The sequence below is a fragment of the Raphanus sativus genome, chromosome 5 (assembly GCF_000801105.2).
Source record: "Raphanus sativus cultivar WK10039 chromosome 5, ASM80110v3, whole genome shotgun sequence".
Lineage (NCBI taxonomy): Eukaryota > Viridiplantae > Streptophyta > Magnoliopsida > Brassicales > Brassicaceae > Raphanus > Raphanus sativus.
In genome coordinates this window covers 3947846-3966068 of record NC_079515.1, presented here as the reverse complement: position 1 = coordinate 3966068, position 18223 = coordinate 3947846, and the positions used below count along the sequence as shown (strand labels likewise).

General features: G+C 33.4%; 1 protein-coding gene and 1 long non-coding RNA gene across 2 annotated transcripts; one reads left to right on the top strand and one right to left on the bottom strand.

Annotated features, from left to right (window-relative positions):
- Positions 1–715: 715 nt before the first annotated feature.
- On the bottom strand, positions 716–11310 carry LOC108857974 (jasmonate-induced oxygenase 1). Its single transcript, XM_057011392.1, has 5 exons — positions 10885–11310; positions 10347–10594; positions 1938–2268; positions 980–1245; positions 716–852 (listed from the first exon to the last, which is right to left on the bottom strand). Exons 1-4 carry the CDS (start codon positions 11251–11253, stop codon positions 991–993), a joined length of 1203 nt encoding a protein of 400 aa, XP_056867372.1. The 5' UTR covers positions 11254–11310; the 3' UTR covers positions 716–852; positions 980–990.
- Positions 2402–4345, top strand: LOC130512911 (uncharacterized). The gene is made up of 4 exons (XR_008946548.1): positions 2402–3581; positions 3675–3813; positions 3893–3951; positions 4155–4345. It is a non-coding gene; the product is annotated as an uncharacterized LOC130512911 (long non-coding RNA).
- Positions 11311–18223: the final 6913 nt, after the last annotated feature.

Genomic DNA, 18223 nt, shown 5'->3' with positions numbered 1-18223 from the left:
AAAAGGTTCATTAGCCGATGAAAAGAAGTGAAATTCGGCTTAGCGTCGTCACGTTGAGAAATATGGAGTCAAATTGGCCCCTATTTTTCTCCACTGGTTAGCAATGGGTTAAGAGAGGAACAAAATAAACCGGTGGGATCACAATGAGGGGAGAGACCGAGGGCTGGCTCCAGTGAAAATAAACCATATCATACATGTGCCTACATCTTCTCCACCAAATGCTTCTTAAAGTTGTTCTTTTAGTCTCAAGTTTTAGTCTCAGATTTGACAATAATATTCTCAAATGTTTCTCGTCTAGCTTCACGAGTTACTCGTTTGTTGTTGAACATATTCAATAGTTCTTCAAGGTCGTCAGCCATCACTTGTCTATAATATTCACGATAAACTATTTTTCCAAACAGAAAAACAAAACGTCCAACTAGTTTGGAGCATCCAATAGCAATTTCAAAGCACCATAATGATCCATAATCAGTCAAGTCTTTCAGTCAATTCTTTCTTTCTAAGAATATGAATATAAAATAATTTCCAAAACAAAAACTTTCAGTCAAGTTTTTCAATATAATAATACATTTCATTTATTAAAAAATTATTGGCCAATTAAATATGAATTAGGTAACCATTTTTGGAAAGAGAGCAACTACTGGATAATGATAAACTATATGATATTTTTATATTATATATTTTTATAATACAATAAAACTGAAAATACATAGCAACCACAAATTATCCAAATCACACGAACTATAAACAACAAATAGTATTTTAGGTACTTTTATTGATTCATTCTGATCTCCATTATATCTATATATTCGTCGATCATTAGCATCTGCTTCAATGTCCTCACCAAATAGCCTATTAAGATGATATATCCTTCAGTTTACACATTGCTCAAAAGAAGATTAATGTATACACGTTAATTGCTCGATTAAATATTAATGTACTGCACTAGTAGTTGAGTTACATAAGCAAGTCGACTTACATTTCGTCTCTTTATCCATTAACGAGGGATACATGAGACTCAACGTAGGATTTGCCGCGTGGACCGTGAGTTCGAATGAAGAGTCTGTATTGATCATAGGACATGGGAGGATATAACGGAGGATTAGTAGAGCTGACAAGTTGTTCCAGTGGCTGGATAGGAATGTCACTCTTAGGGTTATAGAAGAATGCAAGTGAAACCCTTTCTTTCTGCGAGTTCACTATCACTCGATGCTCCGAACTCTTGTATATCGAATTGCTTAGTATCTGCCATTTTCACAAAAAAAAATTGTTTTCTTAGTATACCTATCATATATAAACCGCGTTTAGAAATATCTTTAGCGTTTTTTTTCAAGAAAAGTATGTTCAGCGTCGAAACAATGCAAAAGCTTATAATATTGGATAACTAAAATATCACACTTCAACTTGATCAAACGTGAGAGCCATGACCATCCTCCTCATTCCTCAATATGCTCGATTTGTGAATGCGCTTTGAAAAACCACTAGAATAATTTTTTTTTTTGGGTTAATGACTATTCAACTAGTTACAATTTGTTTATTTAGAATATTATCTTATATAAATCAATGTGATGAAAGTGACTTGAGCATACTATAACTTTTTAATAAAAATTATATAGATATATAATATATATATATTTTTTTTTTTTAAAAAAAAGTGTTGCCATAAAGTTGAAACTGATTGTCATATTAATATTTTCTCCGACATGTCGAAAACATGGCACTATACTAGAATTATCATCTTTCACCAACTGCCGTATAAAAACATAATATGTACTACTCTTTTGTCAACATTCTATTCATATTAGTAGTTACTTTGTTTTACGAAGTACATATTGTGGTTTGTAAATAAATGGGAATAGACAAATGAAAACAAATCCACCAAAAATGAAGAAGAAAACGTAGACCTCAAGCAATAGAAGGAGGAAAAATAGGGTTACCTGCATTTGATCGCCTAGATTAACGACAAAAGCGTTGGGGAGAGCATTGACGGTAATCCACATGTCACCGTGACGGACTTGAAGGCCGGCGACTTGATCGTCCGGCAAGAGGATGGTAATGCCACCGGGATCTGAATGAGGGGAGAGGCCGAGGGCAAGCTCTGGTCGAGGGCATTTCGGGTAATAGTTAACCCTCATACATGCACCAAAATCTTCTCCACCAAATGCTTCTTGAAGTTGTTCTTCATTTACTCCCAAGTTTGACGATAATATCCTCATAAGCCTCTCGCCTAGCTTCACTAGTTCTTCACCGTACTCGTCCACAACTTCTCTATAATATCCATTATAAACATGTTTTTAAAACAGAGAAACATAACGCCCAACTAGTTGTCATAAAGATAGTCTTCCTTTAATATTGCAGGAAAAAAGAAGGGAGAATTGCTAAAACCAACCCAAAAGTTGATTGCAACCCTAAAAGTAGACCCCATATTCAATCAATTGCAAACCCAACTTAAAGGAGTGTTAAAACTACTATTTAGCCCTTGTGACCAAACAAAAAAACATAAAGTCATTTTACTGTTCTGTCCTTCGTAAGTCTACACATAACAAACATAGTCTACATATCCGTAGATGTCATACACGGTCTACATTGTCGACTTAATTTGTAGTCTACAATGTAATTTAATCTAGTTAATTACATTTAAAAATATATAAAATTATTTTTTATGAAATTATTAATTAATCATCAATGTAAATGTTAATATGAAGTTTATAAACTAAATTTGTATATAAGTGAACAGCTAAAAAAAATATATGTTGATTTGGTAACCATGTGAGACAATGTTTGTGGTTTAGTAACAAAGGTTACATAACATAACATGTTATATCTTTAGAGGTTAGATCTTTAGAGTTAGATTTTGATTGTTTTTTTTGTTTAATTAACATATTATTACTGAGTAGTTTAGATTTTGTAAATTTGATTTTTGATACAATAATTTCCTATCAAACTAACATATAGGGTTTGAGTTTCGTGGTTTAGGGTTTGGGTTTTGTGGTTTAGGGTTTTGTAGACTTACAATTCAGTCTACTGTAATAAGTGTACAAAAAGTCATTTTTTCTTCTATAAATTGAGTTTATGAATAAAAAAGTAAAATCACACATTATAACTATTAATAAATAAAGAAAAAAATTTAGTATTTCATATATAAATTTACTAAAACAACAAAATAAAATAGGAAATTAAAATATTGTAGACTGACAAAAAGGTAGACAAACAAAGAAGTCTACTCTCTACGATTTTAGCCAAACCGGAGTCAACCAATTTTAATTTTAACCAAATCTACTTCAAACCAAACATTTTTAACCTAACCAGAAAAGTTACCCAGCATATAAATACGATTTCCTAAGCTTTTTTCTATTAAGAAAACCCTAATCCTGCCGCCATCGATGAAGGCGATTTCCGGGGAGATTTCCGGCGAACCCTAACCACGCCGCTTCGCGAACCCTAACCACGCCGTTTCCGGCGCTCAACCTCCTCACCGTCTGTTCCGTCGGTCTGTATCTTCTCTCAACCTCGTCATCGGCTGCTCCGTCTGCTCCTGGGAGATTTCCGGCGAACCCTAACCAGGCAGCCGTTTCTCTCCGGTAAGTAAATCTCTTTTACTCTCTGGTTTAGTGTCTGTCCAGGTTTAAGGCTATAAAGTAACCACCTTTACCTCGTTTCGTTGAATATCTCAGGCGGCGATTCTCTACTCTTGTTGGCGAACGAACGGTGTCTCTGCCTCCAATCAGTCGCACGGCTTCTACTCTCGCTGTTTCATATCTCCGCCCCCAAACTAGTCACCATCCACTTCGTCAGTCCCATATCTTCTCTCTGGTAAGTTAAATATCTTCCATTTAGTGTCTGTGGGCGATTCTTGGTATAAAGTAACCACCTTTACTTCTTTTTGTTTTAGATTTTAGACGGTGACTTCTTCTCACGTTAGTGGCGTTTCATATCTCCGGCGAACGAAAGGTGATTCATCTCTGTTTCTAGTTAGACTTCTTTTGACTCGTGTAGACTTCTTTTGACTCGTGTAGACTTCTTTTGACTCGTGTAGACTTCTTTTGACTCGTGTAGACTTCTTTTGACTCGTGTAGACTTCTTTGTCCTGCATACTTATTTGTTTGTTTGATTTGCAGAATTATTTGATAATTTTGTTGTTGTTTTTCCTGCAGGATTTAAAATGGAACAGCTTGATTTCCCACCAAGGCAATTTACTGTAGGGCAGGAGCCAGTGCCGGCTAAAAGCATTGGCTACTACAGTAGTAACACAAGGCTCTTCTCTGCTCTTCGTGAAGCACTCAATGAAAAAGAATGGGAGGAGCTCAAAGAGTCGAAACTGGGAGTGTTTTTAAAGTTCTACGAATTGGAGTTCTCTCTGATGTAGACTTGTTTCTGATGGAAGTCTAATTTTGTAAATGCAGCACATGGATGCTGGGATTAATCTCTTAAGACTCCGGTACACGAAGCACCCAGAATGGTTTAGGTCGGACAGAATTTGCCTGCTGGATACTGCGTTCACTCAAATTTGGTCAGCAAAGTACAAAGAGTTTTTGAACTCTCCTGCCAATCCCGACGGCTCAGGTAAACTGCTCCCGTCCGGGGCCTTATACTACTACACTGGCGAGCACCCAGCTTATTGCAGATCAGACAAAACATGGGTGCTAGAGATTGATGATATATATGTGCCATTGTTTATCAACGAGGATCATTGGGTAGCTTGTTGGATATCAATCCCGAGGAGACACATAGTGATTTGGGACAGTTTTGTTGGTCACACCGACGATAAGGAAATTGCCGAGGCTGTGAAGCCTATTGCGCACATGCTGCCGTACATGCTGCATATGCTATCTCGCGGTGAGGACAGGGAGTTGTACACGGTTGATTTCACACATGAGAGGGTCCCAGCAACCGAGACACCACAGAATGTACAAAGTGGTGATTGTGGAGTGTACTGTTTGAAGTACATAGAATGTCATGCACTTGGCTTGGCATTCCCGTTTCATGACTTCTGTGATAAGAATGTGAAACAAATGAGGGCGAAGCTAGCGGCAGAGATATTTGACGAGACCAACATAAACGGCACAGAAACTAGAGAGTACAAAACTGCACTTGTTTATGAGTAAGGTTTGCAGTTCACTTTTGGGGTAGAATTGGAGGAAAGTTTGAAGTTTTTTGGGTGACTTTCCTCAACGGATATATCTAGTAGATTTTTTTTTACCAGACTATTGTATTGTGCTGTGAGTAGCAGACTGATGTAGTAGGTTTTTGTACCAGACTTGTAGTTGTAACAGACTATGTATTTTGCATGCAGCAGACTTCTGTGAAAGTCTTCTTTTAAAGAAGACTAATACTTAAGTCTGCTGCTAGACAATGAGGCAGCTTCTTTTGTATCAGAGATTATCAGTATTATTCTTTTTTTTTTCATTACATCAGTACTCTTGTTTTTGACAAATTCAACGAAAAATATAGACTTACATAGTAGTCTTCATTCATAGTAGACTAACTAAAAAGTCTGCTCGGCCGAAAGCAGACATGTAATAAACCTGTCTAAAGACCTACAAACTCAACATTCATCACATAAGACAACATCCAAAGCAACAATACAACTCATAAGTTCAATATTGACTAAAAATCCACAAATCCAACATAAGTTCAATACATAAGACAACATCCAAAGCAACAATACTAGTCATAAGTTCAACATAAGTTCAATACATAAGCCAAATCCAACATAAGTTCAATACATAAGACCTTTCATCCTGGACAATTAGGACGGGTGTGGCCCGGTTTCTTGCACTGGGAGCAACTATAGTCCTTGTGCTGCTTACGTGGTTTGTTTCCCCTCATCCTAGAAATTTCAAGCCAAGTTTGCCACCTCGATTTCTTTTGCCTACCCGGACCACGCTTGACAGCAGGAGGAAGGCATTTATGCTTGTTCGAAGCTTCTTTGTCCTTACCTTCTTTGTCCTTACTGAGAGCTTCCAAATCTTCATCAGTAGGTGATGTGTCCTCACTTTCAGAAGCTTCCAGATCCTCACTTTTGGGCGCTTCCAAGTCCTCACTTTCGGGAGCTTCCAAATCCTCACTCTTGAGAGCTTCCAAATCCTCACTTTTGGGATAAATATTTGCTGCGTATGCTGCATAAAGATACTCCTTTGAATAGGATTGGCATACAAGAGTAGAGACATGAATGTTTACATCTTTTGCAGCTGCAATGGCATGTGAACAAGGTATCTTCTCAATATCGAACACACCACATTGGCACCTTCGAAGTTCCAAGTCAACAATACAATCTCGGTGTCCTCCTCTCACAACAAATCGCCAACCATCAATCCGTTCCACTTTCATCATATCTGCATACTCTTCCCGAATAGCCAATATTTTTTCAACCCCACGACTATGTTGTGATGTGAGACTTAAAGCATCTTCTCTCCTTTTAAAAAACCACCTTCCAAGCTTCTCCCGTATAAATTCAAGAAGGAATGAGATGGGGAATCCTCTGGCTGGCTTAAGTGCAGAGTTAATAGATTCTGCGATGTTGCTAGTCTTTATGTTGTATCTGTCACCTTGAAAGTGCACTCGTGACCATAAAGAGACGTCAGCATCCTCCAAATAAGTTGCAAGGTCTGGGTTTATACTCCGTATCTCATCCATGTAGCGATTAAAATCGAAGAGCGTATGTGCATAAGCAGCGCCTTTGACCAAGTACAACATGTGCTTTCCCTTGAACTTTTGGACTATGTTCTGTTGTAGATGATAATAACAAATTCCTCTCTTTGCCCAAGGGAAAACCTTCTCACACGCCTTCTTAATGGATTTGTGTCTGTCAGAAACTATCACCAAAGCATACTGATCTGAAACACATCTCCGCAATTGGGTAAAAAACCATTCCCACGAATCATCATTTTCCGCATCCACAATCGCAAAAGCCAATGGAAAAATCTGAAAGTTACCGTCTTGGGCAGCAGCAACTAGCATAACTCCTTCATACTTTCCACTTAGATGAGTGCCATCTACCACAAGAACCCTCCTAAGATAGTTGCAACCAGCTATCGAAGCTCCAAAAGATAGGAATAGATATTTAAATCGGTTCTTATCATCTTTCTCAAGACATGTGACAGTTCCCGGATTCGATTGCTCGATCTGACGCAAATAAGAAGGCAGATTCTCATATCCATCTTCTGCTGTTCCTCTCACCATCTCTTGGGCACATAGCAAAGCTCGGTAAGAAGTGGTGTAACCCAGGTTCAGACCAAACATGTTCCGCATCGAATCTTCGATATGCTTCGGTGTAATCCCATCTATAATCCCAATAGACTCAATAAACAGTCTAGCAACATATTTCGGAGTATACTGTTTCCGTTGAGCCATCCGATCCCCCACTGAACATGTATGAGTTTTCAAATATTTTGTCACCCAAAATGTCTTTGGTCCATGCTTCACACTCGCTCTGAGCTTCCAACCACATCCTTCAACACGACACTTAGCCACGTACAAAGTTTTTGTTGTCTTGTAAGCTGTGAACGTAAATTTACCTTTCACAGCAACCAACTTCAGCTTTGCAACGAGCTCAGCCTTACTAGCAAAACTCTGACCGACATATATATCTTCATTAAAAGACATCAATCTTCCTCCAGTACCAGCATACTCCGCTTGTTGTCCATCATAAAACCCTTGATCATCAGAATCCTCATCTTTCAATTTCCCATAATCACTGTAGTTTACAGCATCAACAGCATCAACCGCATCATCAGCATCAACAGAAACATCAGCAGTTTCTTGAGCATCATCATCAGTTTCTTGAGCATCATCAGCCTCATTCCAATCTTTATCAAACCCTTCATCACCACTATCAGACACATCAGCATCAACAGCAACATCAGCAGTTTCTTGAGCATCGTCGTCACCTCCAGCTTCTACTTGACACTGGCTTGATACACAAAGGCGTACAATGTGGGTCTTACATAACTCGATCAAGTTCCGTACTTGTCTATCACTCGTGACATGCATAGGAGGAGTATTTGGACCCATTTGCTCTAAAAGTACGTCTGGTAAGGAATATGTCAGCTCCACCTTCTCGGTTTTCTTGTTCAGATCATAATCTTCTTGTGCCATTTCAAGAAGTTCACCATATGTACAACCATCATGCACAAAGAACATTCTCCCTTTTTTCCATTTATCAACCACAAACTCCCACAAAGAGCCTTTCACCACCCATTCTCCATACACAACAGGCAAATTAACCATTACCTGCAAAAATAATACATTTACAAAATTAGCGAACAATAATTTTATGTTTGATAAAATTATAAATGTAGACTTCCAGAGACGTCTACACATGTTACCAAACTACATACTCAAACAAAAAATTCGATAGTTTCCTAATTATAAAATATTATCTTTTAAAAATAGTTAAGAACAATTAGTATTAACTAATACACAATTTGAAACAAAAAAATCTTGAAAATACATTATGAATAATACACAAATTCACTTTTTATATATTTTCAACAGTAGACTTTCGTTTCTGTCAACAGAAATGTAGACTATTATATAGGTCTACAAGTTTGGGTTAGTTTTTGCAATTGCAAAATTCACGGGTTACTATCTTTATTTAAAAAAAATGTTGTGATTTTACACAAGTAGACTTTGTTTTCAGTCTACATTTTGAAAAGGTTAGTTTTTGCGATTGACCAGAACTCATCCCAAATTTGACTTTGAAAAGTAGACTTCAACAACAGTCTACAGACGAAAAGTAGACTTCAAGAACCGTCTACATTTATTTTATTTTTCTGAACAGGTTAGTTTTTGCAATTGACCAAGTTGACTTTCTAAACATAGACTGACACAAACGTCTACATCTTTGTAGACGGTATCTGAAGTCTACGCGATAATCCGATGGGTTACTTTTGCATTTGACCAAAATAAAATAGTAGACTTCAGAGGCAGTCTACTTTTTTTTTTCAGAGTTCGGTAGACGGAATAAGAAATCTACAACTTTTTTCCATCCTGGTCAACTTTTAAAAATTTTAGTCAAATACAAAACTAACTTAATCAACATAGTCAAAGTTTGGGTCAAATGCAAAACTGACCTTCTGTAGACTTTACTAGCAGTCTACATTTCGTAGACTGTTTCGGAAGTCTACTTTGAAAAGTCAAAAGTTCGGTCAAATGCAAAAACTAACCTCTTTACGTAGACTTCTTTGTAAGTTTACATACTATTTTTTTTTGTTATCAAAGGAAAAGTCGTAGACTTCCAACAAAGTCTATTTTATGTGTTTTTTAGCATTTTGGTCAATTGCAAAACTAACCTGTGCGTTGACTTGTAGACCGCAATGTAAGTCTACTCCTTCCCGTAGACGTACAAAACAGTCTACTGTCGCGACACAGATCTGAAAAAATGATGAAAACCATGAAAACAGTAACCTTTTTCCGATGTAAAGCTTGTTTCCACCCTTTTCCACCGTCCAAGCTCCAAATATGAGTAAAAGGATCCAACTTTGCCTACTCACAACAGTGTAAACTCGAAAATATGAAATTATAGTTATGAAAATGAAAGTTATGGGAGATTTTTAGATTGAAATGGAGAGGAAATGAGAGGAAATGAGAGGAAATGAGAGTTTTTTTGCTTAGAATCACAACAAAGTGGTTGTATATTGAATTCTTGAGGTTTAATGAGCTCAAAAATGGTTGTTAATGGTGGTTGAAAAATTGATGATAATGGCATTATTGTAAATAAGAAGAAATGTTTAGGGTGTAATAGGTTTTTTATGATTTTCGAAATTATTAAATAATTAAATAATAATGGCAATTTTGTAAATAATTTAAAAACATAAGGATAGTTTGGAACTTTTCATGGTGAATAGTAATGACAAAAAAAAAGAGGTTGGTTTTGGGGTTGAATTGAATTTGTAGGTTGTTTTTGAAAGAAGCCCAAAAAAGAATCAATTTATACGACTTCGCCATAAATGACTATTTAAAAATAAAAAGGTAACTAGGAGTGGAGTCATCAACTCAGATTGGGTCTTTTCTTTCTTTTTTTTTTTTTGACTAAAGCTCAGATTGGGTCTTGAAACTGATCAATTATGGCGAAGTCTTGAAAGATCAGGGTAAAATAATGATCAATGATTATTTATGGCGAAAATAATTATCTATTTTTGGGTTGGTTCTCATTGGAGTTTTCGGGTCGGGATAAAATGTCCAAAGCTAAATGTAACTAAGTTCAAAGATCAAGTATACTTGCTACAGGTTCTCAATTTTCATATCAAACAAAATTTTCGTTATTATATTAACAAAACCCATTAGGAAACAAGAGAAAAGGAAAAAAAAAGAGAGAAAAGGAAGATGGGATACTTATCAATTACCTAATGTTTGATGGTAAAGAAGGCCATTTGTTGACATCCTTCAAGACAAGAGGAAGAAAATTGAGAAAGTAATAATCATTCCAATCAAGAAGTGCTCCTTTTTCTACACCCAATCTGCTTCCGTAACCTTCATAGGTACTTGGGGAGTTCGAGTAAGCTTCTTTAGCTTCTACAGGCAAATGGAAGAAGCTTCTCCAAGCTTCTCTAGCGGCGGCCATCAACTCAGGCCTTACCCCATGGTTGATCACCTTAAAATAGGACCGTTTGTGTGTATAAACCGAACCAAAGTCATATTCTTATACTGAACCAAAACTGATTTTGGTGCAATAAAAAATGAAACCTCGTGATTTTCTATAGTTGTCATATATATACACTAAAGCCAATATGTATTATGAAGAATATGTATATATATATTATTTTTGAATTTAGTAATTGTTTATATTGTAAATTATATTGAACCGAAAAAGCATTTTTCAAACACGTAACATACTACAATCAAAACGAAAACAAAAGTGAAACATCAAATTTCATTTTTTACCTGAAAGAACCCAAACTCACGGCATGCCTCCGAGATCCTCTCCTTGTCCTCTTGGTTGCCGGATAAGACGCTGCTTAGGTCTATGACCGGGATATTTATGGCGGCAGTTTCCGGTTGGTGGTTGATAGCAATGGTTTCATTAGGGCGTTGAGACGGCGGCTTGATGAAACGGTCGGGGACGGTGGTGAGGTTACTCTCGGCCAGGGACTGCACTCGGATGATTGGTTCTGGCCACTTTTCACCGAGGCCTTTCATGGTTTTGTCTTGGTCGCTCATGTTGTCCTTATTGACTTCTTGGTCTTGGTCGTTGAGGTCGTTCTTGGTCTTGATCTCGATCTCGATCTTTTCGGTTGTCTCCTTCTCGATCATGATCTTGTCTTGGTTGTTTATGTTTTTGTTTTTGTTTTGGCTTATTGATATTTTATCTTGCTCTTGTTCTTTTACTTGTTCATGGTAAGTTGTGAAGCTTGTTATCTATATATAGAGAGTGATTATGTGGTTAGAGACAAAGAACGAGAAAGCCATGAAGGGAAAAACTGTGGGCTAACAAAAAAATAAATAAAATAGAAGATCTTAAATATTTTCCTCGTGTTAGTAAATATTAAATAGCCATTTTAGTTCTTTGTAGAAAGTAACTGAAGAAACCATAACCGACGATGAAAACCAGAAATCGTAATCACCGACGAGGGAATCCGGAGTCGACTCCATGGGATTGCGGTCATGTGTGTTAATTTACGAAACGTGTATAACATGTGAATAAACGTTTTCTACTACGTTGTATAAAAGATAGAAAATGATATGGAACGTGTATAGCATGTTTGTTTGAAGTTCTTTGTTTGTTACTGTTTGTAAAACTTGGTAGATTTAGTTTCTTTTATAATTTCCTACTCCCTCTGTTTCGTATTAAATATCGTTTTAGAGAAAAAATTCGTTATAAAATAAGTGTCATTTTTATATTTGAATGAAGAAATTATTAATTTTATTCTACAGTTTACAAAACTAAATGATTTTTTAATATGTATACAAATGTATCAAATGACACTTATAATCATAAGTATCAAATGACACTTATAACAAAATAGAGAGTAATAATGTAAACCAAGATTAGTATATAGCTGTCTTTTGTTTGAGAACGTTGGGGTAGTTTAACTATGCAATCAACCTTGAAATTAAAATTTCAGGGGATTTTATTTAATTATGAATTTAACACTATAATTTAATCTAATCAAATTCAATGTTATTTAACTAATGATTTTAAACTATGCCTTAAATGTTAGTGTTATTATATTTTTTCTGTTTCATTTTACTTATCGTTTTAGGTCTATGCACATAAATTAAGAGAACATTTAATTTTACTTATTTCCAAAATAAAAATATCACTATCTATACTGGTAACCATATTTTAACCAATAGAAAAAAATAAATTAAAAAATATTGTTAATAATTTTTCATTAAAATTGTAAAATAAGAGTTATTTTGAAACAAAAAAAAATTCTACAGCAACAAATAAAGTGAAATGAAAGGAGAATGTTGTATTTGTAGTCATGCTTGAATTTTATCTAAAACTAATTGGTGTTAATTAAATTTTAAATATTTAAGAAATTTAGTGTCACAAATTCTTGTAAATAACATCAAAGTTCAAATGTTACAGATTATATAACCTAGAGAATAAACTTCAGAATAATAGAATCCGTAATGGATAATATGACTTGACATTTTGGAAGAATATTGACTAGTAATTTAGGAAGAATAGATCCTGGTTCTTTGTGTTAAAAAAAGTTCGTGGTTCTTATTATTTTTTGGCTCTGTATTGCTCGTCGCTTTGTAATTTAGCTGACCAATTCTATATGTCCAGATGGGTTCATATTCCCGTCACGAACGCTAAACTAGGAAGAGTTCTTCACCTAACCATTGTGCACGCCAGAGTTACCATCAACCATACCCTTAATTATGCGTTCCCTAGATTGTTTTTTTTTTTTTTTGAAATTTACGCTCCCTAGATTGTTTCATGCTGAAAATATTTATTTTTGTCCTTTTGCTGATGTTTAACCTTATCTCTAAGTTGTAGTAGTCTCCATTTCTTTTCCTTCACATCCTCCTGTAAAATGAATCTGATATGAACCTGTTAAACCAAGCTGGAGAAGCCACTTCAAACTGCTTGCACAACAGAAAACCCCACACGCCTCTTTATATGACATAACTCCTATTATATATATGTTGTCTTTTTGTTGGGACATGTGAGCTAACATTGAGACTCATGCTCAATGGATCGAATAGTACGCATTTAAGTGGTTATCTATTTTATGGAATGTCTTTGTTTCCTTTTAAAATATTAAAAAAGTACAACATTTTCTAGACAGAATATTACTTCATCCGTTTCATAAATAATGTCACTTAAACACATTTCACACAAATTAAGAAAATAAAAAATATAATAATATATTTTTATTTATTGTATATTTAATTAAATAAAATGATTTAGCTAAATAGTTATTGGTTATTAAAAGTATAAAAAATATTATAAGAAAATTTGCATTAAAATGTAAAATAACACTTATTTCAAAAAAAAAAACTATAGTGACATTCTTTATGAAATAAATGGAGTACATTTTATAAGTGCCACTTCTTACATCCGTAAGTGGACGGTGGCTTTTATTATGTGTTAGCATCGATCGGACTGTGAGTCGTTCCTTATTTTATGCCACTATGCGATGATCATTATTGATCTTATGAATAAATTACAATAAACAAAAATCAAGAGTGTAAGAGGAATATTCACTAATTTTTTTTTGCTAAAGGATAAATATCATTAATAAAGTAGAAGGTCTGATTACAAGGATTTGCAATCAACATATGCAACTAAGCCATTCAGATGAAAAGAGCCTTAAAAAAAATAAAAAACCCTAAACATCTAATTAAGATCACAAGTTTGACGAGGAGAAAGCTATGCAGAATCGATTTACGTAAAGGAAATTCAAAGAGTCTCTTTGCCGCGACGACGGAAGGCCAGCTACCTCTCCGATGCAGGCTTAGAAGACTCCACAGATTCTTTCGGCCGCAACGACGGAGGGCCAGGCAATCCACTCCAGTGCAGGTTGAGGTGCTCTGTTGAAACCAAAACCAGAAGCCTCTCGTGGAGCTTACACTCGAAAGAGGAGCAGACCGGAGCTTGTAGACGGAGTTGAAGACCGGGAGAAGCCATACGATTTCTCAAAAACAGGCGATATTCATCAGAAGCAAGTCTCTTCCAGAGTGGTTTTTTTAGAGACACATTGGGTCTGTTCTCAAGGACCCTAAGCATCAACCATCAAAGCACAATAGAGAGAAACAGAGCAACAACAGATATTACCATGGAAGCTGACATTTGAGGCTAAGAGAAGAGGCTCCCAGCGGAGAACCACGGCTCCGCCGCTCTCAGAGAAATAGATTCCCGAGGAGAGGCTCTAATGAACCTTGAAGCTACAAGTCCCTTGAACTGTTGGGAGGCAAGGTGGGGATGAGAAGAGAGGTAGCTATGCTCCCGAAAAATCACCAATCTTGAATTAAGATCTGACCCAGATCTTACGCCAACAATCGAAGGAGAAATAGAATCAAGGCCACCGAGTATCACACCACACATTACACACTCGTCTGTTCTCCAGAGAAGAGAGACACACGCCTCTAGCTTCCGATTAGATCCACCGGAACAGAGATCCAGAATAACACGACAAAGAGGGTTTAACGGCAGTTGATGGGGTCGGTGAGAATGGCTAAGAAGAGCAAACACAGATGGGGGAGGAGACCAGAGACAACAGAAACCTAAGATCCTCTCAAACACAGAATTGATTTTTGAGATTTAGGGTTTGACGCATTGGGTTGGAGAGACACTAGAGAGAAAACTGTTTCTCTCTCTCTCTCTCATTTTATCACGAGGAATATTCACTATGCGCTTTTGTATATTCAACAAACCAATCAAACTTTATTCGCTTATTACTCTGCCAAGTGCCAACCATATTGTTTTAAAATACTTTAGTTCGGGATTACTTGTTAGTAATTGTTAGAACATTTTATGTGGAATCTATATTATTATTTGCGAAGTAATTTTTCGCGACGGAGCTCTCACGTTAAAAGTTAGAGTGGTTAATATCGATATTACCCTTAATGAATAAAATATATAATTAAAGTAAAAATAAAAACGAAAATTAATTTATTTGATTATATAATTGATTAAATTTAGTAATAGTAAGATTTATCCAAAATCTAAAAATATTTTAAAATATAAATATAATTCATATATGTATGTTGTGTTGTTATCTGAATTTTTTTAAAATAAAGTTGAAAACATAAAGTATATAACTAGATATAATTAAATGATATTATTAATTTTATTTAATTGAAAAAGAGAATATTAAGGGACTAATAATATATAATTAAGCTAAAAATAAAAACGAAAATTAATTTATTTGATTAATAATTGATTAAACTATTAATTATATTTAGTTATAATTATTAAAATGGCATATTTATTTGATTAATTATTAATTAAAAGTTAGAGTGGTTAATATCGATATTATTCTTAATGAATAAAATATATAATTAAGGTAAAAATAAAAACGAAAATTACTTTATTTGATTATATAATTGATTAAATTTAGTAATAGTAAGATTTATCCAAAATCTAAAAATATTTTAAAATATAAATATAATTCCTATATGTATGTTGTGTTGTTATCTGAATTTTTTTAAAAATAAAGTTGAAAACATAAAGTATATAACTAAATATAATTAAATGATATTATTAATTTTATTTAATTGAAAAGAGAATATTAAGTGACTAAAAATATATAATTAAGCTAAAAATAAAACGAAAATTAATTTATTTGATTAATAATTGATTAAAATTAATAATAGTAAGATTTATCCAAAATCTAAAAATATTTTAAAATATAAATATAATTCTTATATGTATGTTGTGTTGTTATCTGAATTTCTTTGAATATAAAGTTGAAAACATAAAGTATATAACTAAATATTAATCAAATAAAATTCTTAATTTATATAATTAAAAGAGAATATTAAGTGACTTAAAATATATAATTAAGCTAAAATGAAAACGAAAATTATTATTTTTGATTAATAATTGATTAAAATTAATAATAGTAAGATTTATCCAAAATCTAAAAATATTTTTAAATATAAATATAATTCATATATTAATGTTGTGTTGTTATCTGAAATTTTTTAAAAATGTAAAGTTGAAAACATAAAGTATATAACTAAATATTAATAAAATAAATTCTTAGTTTGAAATAATTGAAAAGAGAATATTAAGTGACTTAAAATATATGATTAAGCTAAAAATAAAAAATAAAAAATTTATTTGATTAGTAACTGATTAAAATTAATAATAGTAAGATTTATCCAAAATCTAAAAATTGAATTTCATTAATTTGATTCTCATTATTATCTAAAAAGTTATATATTATGTGATCCAAAAAAATATTAATTTTAAATAACTGAAAACAAGTAGTTTATATTACTATTTTCAAAAACGATTTTCCTTTTCTCACGGTAAAATTTAAAGCATTTAAAATCTTCATTATCCTTAATAAATAATTAGATTAGATTTGTTAATATAAAATTGCTCACAAATTAAAAATGAATTTCATTAATTTGATTCTCATCATTATCTAAAAAAATATATATTATGTGATCCAAAATATTTTACATCAAAATATTTTAAAAATAAATATAAATACATATGTATAGTTTTATGTATATATGAATATTTTCAAAAAATTATGTAATAAAAATATCTTATTAAAATAAGAAAACTTTATTTTATATAAAATTAATATTTAATTAATTATTAAATATATAAAAAGCATGAAAATAATTTATTTTAATGATTCTCGAATTGATAATATATTTATTTAGTAATTTAGAAAATTTATTAAGCCCGCAAATGCGGACAAAACACCTAGTTTAAAATATTAAATGTAATCATTAAGAAAGAGAGTCGATATTGATATAATATGGCAAAACTCGTATCAATAAATGGTCGGTTGACCATGCATGCCTAAATAGAAGGCCGACTTCCCAATAATGGAAACATGATTCACTGAATTTGAAAGGCACATGCAAATACGTAACTAACAACATATTGTAAACAACAAATCTTGCTCGTCTGAAAATTAATTAATTTAGAAAGGAAAAGATGTAAGATTATATTTAAAACACAAAGCAAAACAACTAAAATACACAAACTATAAAACAGTTTTAATATAATAAATACTAAGCATAAGCAATAATATGTGATCATTCGGACTAAGAGCATCTCCAATGTATTACTTTATATTTTATTATAAAATAGAGCAAAAGTGAATAAAGAATAAAAATGTTTCAACTTTATTTCATTTTTCATTCTATAATAAAGTCATGAATAAAGAAAAAATAGATTATTCCATTTATGGAGTTAACTTTAAAATAAAGTGAGATATGAAATTGGGTTAGAGTATTTGTTAGTCTATATTCACTTTTATTTTATTTTGGAGAAAAAATTGAGTTGGATTGGAGATGTCTTAAGGCCTAACTAACATGACAGACCGTGTAGGTAAATTGTGTGACGGTAGAATATGATCCAACTTATTTCTTTTTTTAACGTCTGATTAATTATGCTATTACAATGTTGAGAAATACTACAAAGACGATTCTACAGCCGACAATTCTACCACCATATGAGAATACATGTATGACTGCGTCATTTCAAGCCGTCCTACACCATGCTGAAGACCTCTTGTAACCATTTTTCTCTATAATCTGCATAATCTGCGGTTTTCTGGGTTTTGAACCCCAGACCTCTAGGTGTAGAAGCATTAATAAACTCTTACTAAAACTAGGGGTGGGCAAAAAATCCGAACCAAACCGAGTCAAACCGAACCAACCGAACCGAAACCGATTTGAACCGATAAACCGAAGTATTTTTATAATTGTTTAAATTATAAATATTAGTAATATACTACTATTCAAGTTACTAAAATCCTAAGATTAAGTGGCTGCTTAAACCCCAAAGTTTAATTCCACATCGTTTCTTTTCTGCTTCTCCTACTCTCTTGCATATTTTTTTTAGGTGGTGTCAATTCTAAAAACTTCAGGTGAGATTTATAGTTATACAACTGAAAAGTGAAAACATCAAACTACTCTTTTAGCTTACTAACAATTTCATTTATGTATTCCAACATGATTATTCGTAAAAGAAAATAAATTTATGAGAAATTTGATTAAACTGAACCGAAATGCAAACTGAACCGAATAAACCAAACCCAAACCAAACCGAACCAAACCAAACTAACTATGATTT

What these genes read in the sequence shown, in the direction of transcription:
- LOC108857974 (XM_057011392.1), bottom strand. Translation starts at nt 11,253, where the DNA reads ATGATCGAGAAGGAGACAACCGAAAAGATCGAGATCGAGATCAAGACC. An exon ending in GTGAGTTTGGGTTCTTTCAG is followed by an intron (nt 10,595 to 10,884) that starts GTAAAAAATGAA and finishes TCCTATTTTAAG; the next exon opens with GTGATCAACCATGGGGTAAG. An exon ending in ATCTAGGCGATCAAATGCAG is followed by an intron (nt 1,246 to 1,937) that starts GTAACCCTATTT and finishes TGAAAATGGCAG; the next exon opens with ATACTAAGCAATTCGATATA.